Genomic DNA, 8078 nt, shown 5'->3' with positions numbered 1-8078 from the left:
AGAACCATATTATCCATTAAGAAAATGGATAACCAATGAGTCTAACTTTTATATTTATAAAACCTCAAATTGGAGGTTCCTCAATTTAGGGAGACTAAGAATTTTCCCTAAAGTGATCATATGGAAGAAGTTACGGATAATATGATTACTCATATTATTCGCCGGTTAACCCATTTTTTTATCCGTATTAAATATGAATCGAATCGGATAATTTATTAATTATCTTTTTTAACCCGAACCATATTCGATCAGAACCGCTCTTATGCAACTCCCAGTTCTTGTAGTCGAAACTTCCTATTTTATTCTCTTTTTTTTTTTTTTTTTTGGGATCTTCATACTCCATGTTGCCATGTGACAAAAAAGAAAAAAATTATCTGTAAACTCATGAAAAGGGAAAATAAATAATAAATAAATTATTAATAAAACCCAATGACCGAAAAAAGAAAAAGAAAAAAGAGGATCTATTTGTAATCCAGCCGTTATCCAACTCATTCTCTTTCTGACGGTGTCGGCCATCTCCCCCTCCTTTTAACACCTTCGTTCCACCTCCACCTCTCAATTCTCCGGCCGATCAATTTCTCCTAATTCAGATCCCTGAATTTCACTTCTCCGATCTCTCCACAGATCCGATTTAGAGTCACATCCGAATCGGATCCGGGTAAAAAATGTCATCATCACGTCGTCTCCGAGATCTTCAAGCCCAACCCGGTAACAAGATCTGCGTCGATTGCTCCCAAAAGAATCCTCAATGGGCTTCAGTTTCCTACGGCGTTTTCATGTGCTTAGAATGCTCCGGCAAACACCGTGGGCTCGGAGTCCATATCTCGTTTGTCCGATCCGTTACCATGGACTCATGGTCCGAGATCCAGATCCGAAAAATGGAGCTCGGCGGTAACGACAGTTTAAACAAATTCATGGCCCAATATGGAATCCCTAAAGAAACTGATATTGTAACTAAATACAATACAAAAGCTGCTTCTGTTTATCGTGATAGGATTCAATCCCTAGCTGAAGGTAAACCCTGGCGGGACCCACCTGTCGTTAAAGAAGCTCTAAATGGGCCCACTAGTAATAATACTAGCAGTAGAACACCGTTGAGCCGCGGGGCAAGTGGGGGTGGCGGCGGCAGTTGGGATAGTTGGGATAATAATGATGATGGAGGATTTAGTGGTAGTGGTAAGAATAATGTGAGGAGAAATCAGACTGTGGGGGATTTTAGGAGTGGGGGTAGTGGGAGTAGTGCTCCAGCTAGGTCAAGATCGACGGCAGATATTACTAAGGAGCAGTATGAGGCGTCCGCCGCTAATAAAGATAGCTTTTTTGCGAGGAAAATGGCAGAGAATGAGTCCCGGCCTGACGGGCTTCCGCCCTCTCAAGGAGGGAAGTATGTGGGGTTTGGATCAAGCCCTGCTCCAATGCCTAGTAGGAATAACATTAATCAGCAAGGAGATGTTCTTTCTGCTGTTACTCAGGTTGAATGCCTTCCCTTGCATTTTACATGATGTTATTTGATTGTACACAGATTTGATATTTTAGTTTAGCTTATATATTATGTTAGTGATAGCTGAAATAAAAGTGTGAGTAGTTAATGAATTTGAACGTGAAAGCTGTATAAAATTTGTCGGAACATTTTGAGATATTCCAAAAAGGAATGAGTGCCATATAAATTGGGATGTAGGAAGGGCTATGTAAGCTGTTCTGTTGTGCTATGATATGCTTACTTATTGATAGCTGATGGAGTTGCTGTTTGGTATGTGTAGGGATTTGGTAGGTTATCTATGATAGCTGCCTCGGCAGCACAGTCAGCTGCAAGTGTGGTTCAAGTGGGGACAAAGGAGTTGACTTCTAAGGTATTTTGATTTGACTTCTAGATTAATAGTTAATGATTCTGTAATTGTTTACTTTGGATATGCTTTTTTGTTTTTAATTCTCTAGAGATATCTCTTGATTCTTATCACATACTACTTTAAAATTCATCCCTTTTCAAGTCTATTTACTAGGTAATGTCCTGAAGGTACGAGGAAGTATACTGAGGGCACTAGGAAGAATGGTGCCTTCAATAATACTCGCTGAGCTTTGTAATGTGTTCAATTATATTTTCGTTGTCTTTTGGACATCCTTTTGATTCCTTTAAGCACTCCTAATATTTTGAGGTTAGTTCAAAATATTTTGAGTCTATTTAGTTGGTTGGATCAAGTTTGATGTTATGCTATACTTGTTGAGGTAGTATTCTAAGGAAGTGAATGTTGGACATGTAGGACCAAGATTTTTAATCTTGTATAATCATATGCATTCTACAACATGCTCATCAATATATATATATATATATATAAAATCAAATATGATATAGAGGCCAAGTAGCACATAATAGAGGATAAAGTGAGGAGGAAGTCGCCCCAGAACAACTTTTGTACATTAGAATTGTAACTCATTTTCTCTTAAAAGTTCTGCTATATGCTGAAGAAAAAGACGCAGAAGCAGAAAAAGTTGCAAGCTAATTGCAGTGTTGCCAAAGGCGCGCTTAAGCCCTAAAGCGAGGCTCAAAACATGTTGAGCGCTTCTCCTCGCTTAGTGGACGCTTCAGTGTTGTCATTAATGCTCTAAGGCTTACTTTTCCTTGCCAATGAGCGTAATCCTGGAGAAAAAAACCTAAACAATTGATATTTTACTTTATTGGATTGCATATGCATATTTATATTTTTTTCTCCATTTGTGCCTTTCTTCAATAAAGCCCACACTTTCCTTGCGCTTAAAGCCCCGATGTGCCTTAGAGGCTGGTTGCGCTTTTCGCCTTTGATAACACTGACTATTTGGTAGAGTGACACAATTCTCTGATTTTTTTTAAAATGTCGTAAATTTAAAAAAGGACAAGATTAGGTCAATATCAGACTTGAATAACGCGTGTTGTTAGAGTTATATATGACTCTCATATATGATCTCGAATTTCTTCTAACTTTTTAGGGTAGGGACTTGCGAATGAATGGTGAAGGGAATGGTTTTCATTGTGGTAAAGGTGGTATCTTACTTTAAGTGATAGTCATTTGATTTACAAAGGTTTCTGATGTAGGACAAGAGGAAGGATTCACTGGCCTTCTAGTGGATTGTTGCAAATGTTGTGTGATTTCTTCTAGTGGATTGTTGCAAGTGTTGTGTGATTTGTGGCCACACGTTTTGGAAATTTTATGGACATTAAAGCAATGGAGAAAGATGGGTAATAATTTTATTACTAAAAATATGATGATGGGTAATGGTTGTAATATAGGGCTGTTCAAGGGGCATCCAAGGGTGTGACTTAGTGGTCAATGAAGTTGATGCAAACTTTGGAGATTGGGGTTCAAATCCCAACTTTAGACAAGCTTTAGACAAAACTACTAGGTGATTGCTTCCTACCTACCAAAGCTTAGGCGGGAAGATTTACCAAGTACTTGTGTTGGGTAGGAATTAACAGGTACCCAAGGTTGCACACAAGTTGGCCTAAACACCAATGTTATGAAAAATGTGGGATGAGGCATGTGACCAAGAGTCCAAAAACAGCGTATGTGAGAATCTCCATGGCATACTTTGAGGTTGTTTCAATGTGAATCTTGATGAGTAATAAATAATATGGAACTGAAAGAGTACAATTAACGAGAAGAGAAGACCACTGGGGTATTGGTCTTGTCGCAAGAGCGTAACGCGTGATGTGGGGATTATGATGCACGTAATGAGTTTGAACCCTGTCATGGACCGAAGGATGGTATTTTAGTCAAAAGGGTAGAGTGGCGGGCCCATTATGCATCGTGTTTCGTATTGTGCGCCACTGACCCTCAAGTATTTCTTTGGTTATCGAAAAGAAAAATGTATGAAAAGAGAAGTATCCCACCAGAGAGCTCTTTGAATCCAGTGTGGAGTTCCCTAAGAATAACCCTTTGAGATACTATTACAGAATATACCAAATGAGCAGCTAAAGCTTCAACTCGGAAAAAAAAAACCTCGAATAAAGTAATCCTCTGCTGCTAAGCGAAGATACTATAGCTATTACATGTGAGAGCTTTCACTTCCTTAAAGGATTACCTAGAAGATTGTTACCATTGACCCAGAAAGAAAGAAAGAAAGAGAAATAAGATTTAAAATTATCTCTCATCTAGCAACCTTTAGACCTTTTTGAAGAAGTTTCTGCTAGCTACATAATTACTTCCACTGTAAATTTGTATTTGGGTTGAGAAACTTGCATATATAATTTTTTTTTTAAAAAAGCAACTTCATTGATATTTTTAATGATTTGCTCTTTCTGAAGTGTGGGGCAAAAAGATTACTTCTAGGAATAAATATTTCTATAACCTCTATGTTAGGACTGGAACTATATATGTATATCAGAACAAGATCAAATAAGATAACACTAGATCAGCTAAGTTGATGCATAGCAAATTTATAGCCTGGTTGGCCAAGCTTCTTTTGAGCCAAAAGCACTTTTTTTTTGTTGGCCAAAAGCGCCCCCCCCCCCCCCCACAAAGTTAACGTGTTTGGCTAAGTTTTTAGAAGGAAAAAAGTGCTTTTGAGTAGAAACAGAAGCAATTTTGAGAAAAATACACTTGGAAGCACTTTTTAAAAGTTTGACCAAACATTAATTGTTGCTCAACGGTGCTTTTCGAATTAAGTAGCCAAACACAAAAACACTTCTGAAAATAAGTTGATTTTAGAAGCTTGGCCGAACAGACTATTACTTGCAGAACATGCATATATTAAAAGTATCTTGGTTGCTACAAGATTATTAATTGGTTAATTCGATTTATCATTCAACTATGACTCAATCCCAAAATAGTTGGTTTTCTATATGAATCCTCTGTATTCAATCAGCACTATCTAAAGTCCGTAGCTAGACAACTTTATTGCTGAACATGTACTTACCACAATCCGCTTCCTTTACCGAGTTTTGAACCAATTATGCTTTTTGAAGTTCAAATATGTGAAACTATGACTTAATTAGTATGTCTAAATGCAACTTGGAACCGTTAAATAATGCTTTAGTGCTTTTTGCAATTGCTTCAGAACCTCTTTGTTCGTCTTCCACAATTCTGTCAACAAGTTAATAACAATATTCAGCTAATCCTCCAACTCCACTTATTTGTGTTGCTCTTAGTATGCTGGTTCACTTAGTGAGTCGTAAGTTAGTGCACATTTAGCTGGTCTTTGTTAGTGAATATGTGCTAGGATTTTCCTTCAAACCATCAATTTTCATCTCCAAAAAGGTTGCTGAGTCAGGTGTCATCTTGCAGTGAAATTATTCAGTTCAGAAACTGTGTAAATCTATTTCTCTGTTTATTTAGTTCTAGGGTCAAAGAACAAGCTTGTCCCACCAGAGATTCATGTTGTCTTCTGCTAATTTCATGCAAAGCTCAGTTTTGAAATGACATGTTTCCTATATCATCTGACCAGAGCTTAAGGGAAGTAAAGAAAGGAAATGACGATCTTGGCGCACTATATCTTAGACAAAGTCCTTGCCTCTGCAGAGTCACGAGTGTTACTGCATTTCTCTGCTATATTATCTTAACTCCTTAACTGGAGTTTCTATTATTATATTGGGGTATAGGGTAAATAGGAATCAAACCCACACCTATTGTGTAGGAGAGACCCGTCGATGCCACTAGACTATAAACCGTGGCAACCGGTCTCTCTTTGTCATAGTGGTTGAGGGAGTTCTCTCTACAACACTAGGTCAAGAGTTCAAGCTGGTGAGTCGCAAAGCAAAAAGACTATAAGCCGTGGCGGTTGGTGCTTATAAAAATATTTAACATCTGTTTCCTTTTGGGATCAGTTTTGACCCTTTAAATTTATAATGTTTTCTTTACCTTATTCTTATTTTCCAAGATTTGTCAAGGAAAATGGTACTTGCATTTTATAAAAAAAATGATGCAGTTGCCATTCTCAAAAAAAAAAAAGAAGGGGGGGGGGGGGTGTTACACTTGCATGGCATTATTTTCACCTATGGATATAATTCCATTCGCTATCATGTGTTTTAATTGAACTGGAGTTAACTTCTTTGCTGCCCCAGATAGTGTTTGGTATTTAGGTGCCTTTTGTATTACTTGGAGTCTAAAGTTTACCCCTGTATTCCGTGGGCATGAGAGTTGCCATTGAATGAATCAATTGGCTATCTTCATTTGAGCTGGAGTTATCTCTATCTGAAGTTGTTTAGGTGCTTGTTTAAAAAGCCTGCTCTTCAGTTTTATTTATTTTTAATTTTTAAATTTTTTTATTTGTTGTGTAGTCTACATTTCATTTCTGCTATGTCTAGTGTTTGGACAAAGAAGCAGTGGAGTAAAATGATAGTTCAGATGCATGTGCAATCCAATTTTTGCAGGTGAAAGAAGGTGGATATGATACCAAGGTTAATGAAACAGTCAATGTTGTCACGGCAAAAACAACTGAGATTGGACAAAAGGGTTGGGGTCTCATGAAAGGAGTCTTGGCTATAGCTTCGCAGAAGGTTGAGGAATATACCAAGGACAGTCCAGCCTGGAAGAATGATAGCTGGGAACGAAGTGAAAATGAAAAGAACGGCTATTATCAGGATTTTAATCAGGATTCTAAGGGATGGAATACTTCTGGAGGAGCCCAGTCCTCTGGGAGGAACGTTAATTCTGTCAGCTCTGGATCGTGGGATGATTGGGACAATGAGGACAAAAGCAAAGTAAGCTCTACAAAGGGGGCAGCAGCCAGCAAGAACGATGACTGGGCTGGATGGGATGATGGTCAGGATGATGGATTTGATAATCACTACCAGAGTGCATCTGGTACTAAACATGCCGTTCATGCTGGAAAATCAGATTCCAAATGGACTGATGGAGGTTTCCTCTGACAGCAGTGCATGTTATAACTTAGTAAATTTTTTACCCTTCCAGATTCGATTTTCTCCATGTGTCGTGTTGGAAAGGATTTGTGTGTCTGAATATAGTTGATATTTGTACCATTGCCTGCAGGTTGAGTTAATTGCTCCCCTGTAAAAGAAGAAAGAGCAAAAGCAAACAGAATTAGACTGTTGTTGAGAACCATTATTCGGAGCTAAAAACATGCATTTAGGTTACATTTGGATTTGTAAAGACCATTTTTGTGTTTTTACTTTATTCCTGTCTATCCCATATATTGGAGATTTTTGCTAATTATGTCTCATTTCTCTGTATTGCATATGGACATGTAAATCTTGGATATATGGTTTTGGCAGCTTAAGATCTTTGTCTGGCTTGTGAGTTGTATGTTACAGGTTTTGATATGCTTAAGCAGTTAGGTTGTTGTGCAGCTCAGTGCACCTATGCTACACACACTGATGGGGTGTTTATGGTTCAGTTTTTCCCTAAAAAGAAACTAAACCAAGTAAGTCGTTTTTTCAAATATTAGAACCAAATCAAACCAATTAAGTCGGTTTTTTCTCGATTCGGTTTATGTCGGTTTTTTGGTTTTTTTCGGTTATTTGTTGGTTTTTTCTTAAATATATAAGACATACATTATCAAACACACATTTCGACGATCACATTTTCAACGTAACACTATCAAATCAATTGAGAAATGTATTATTTACCAAGATATATTGATGATAATTGAATTAAATAGTGATGAATAATTTAAGGACTCAATTAAAAATATATTATTTTTAACATGAAATAGATTCTTACACTTAACAAAAGAAAATTACCAATTAAACTAGAATGTAAAGGTAAAAAACTTTACTAAAAGTGCAAACGATTAATATTTACTATAAAATTTTTAAAACTTTGTATAAAAGTATACATATATATATAGGTGTAATAATAAATTTAAAATAGCTACTCCTATATTTGGTTTGGTTCGTTTTTTTTAATTAAAATCAAAACCAAATTAAATTTGATCGGTTTTTAAATTTCAAAACCAAAACCAAATCAAACCAAAAAGTATCAATTTTTTGGTCGGTTTGGTTTGGTTTTCGGATTTTTATGAACACCCTAAATGTGATGATTCATTTTACTTTCTCTTATCTCCGGGTTCATTTTACTTTCTCTGCTTTTGCCTGAAAATGCCAGCAGATCTCCTGTTGGTCCCAATTTTGAATGCTCAGTTTGGTGTTC

At 36.9% G+C, this 8078-nt stretch overlaps 1 protein-coding gene across 2 annotated transcripts; it reads left to right on the top strand.

The window, feature by feature from the left end:
• Positions 1 to 444: 444 nt before the first annotated feature.
• On the top strand, positions 445 to 7221 carry LOC104235857 (probable ADP-ribosylation factor GTPase-activating protein AGD6). 2 transcript variants are annotated; one of them, XM_009789686.2, is made up of 4 exons: positions 459 to 1472; positions 1761 to 1850; positions 6341 to 6860; positions 6960 to 7221. In XM_009789686.2, exons 1-3 carry the CDS (start codon positions 666 to 668, stop codon positions 6836 to 6838), a joined length of 1395 nt encoding a protein of 464 aa, XP_009787988.1. In that variant the 5' UTR covers positions 459 to 665; the 3' UTR covers positions 6839 to 6860; positions 6960 to 7221. The 2 variants fall into 2 exon arrangements, with proteins under 2 accessions (XP_009787987.1, XP_009787988.1); XM_009789685.2 differs by having other exon boundaries at positions 445 to 1472; positions 6341 to 7221.
• The last annotated feature ends 857 nt before the right edge of the window (positions 7222 to 8078 follow it).

This window comes from Nicotiana sylvestris, chromosome 7, assembly GCF_000393655.2.
Source record: "Nicotiana sylvestris chromosome 7, ASM39365v2, whole genome shotgun sequence".
NCBI classification, from domain to species: domain Eukaryota; kingdom Viridiplantae; phylum Streptophyta; class Magnoliopsida; order Solanales; family Solanaceae; genus Nicotiana; species Nicotiana sylvestris.
The sequence above is the reverse complement of the archived record's forward strand: the minus strand, read 5'-3'. Positions and strand labels throughout refer to the sequence as shown.

Bases quoted from the DNA above. Each gene is read 5' to 3' on its own strand.
- LOC104235857 (XM_009789685.2), top strand. From the start codon at position 666: ATGTCATCATCACGTCGTCTCCGAGATCTTCAAGCCCAACCCGGTAAC. The intron at 1,473-1,760 runs GTTGAATGCCTT...TGGTATGTGTAG, and splicing joins TTCTTTCTGCTGTTACTCAG to GGATTTGGTAGGTTATCTAT. The intron at 1,851-6,340 runs GTATTTTGATTT...CAATTTTTGCAG, and splicing joins CAAAGGAGTTGACTTCTAAG to GTGAAAGAAGGTGGATATGA.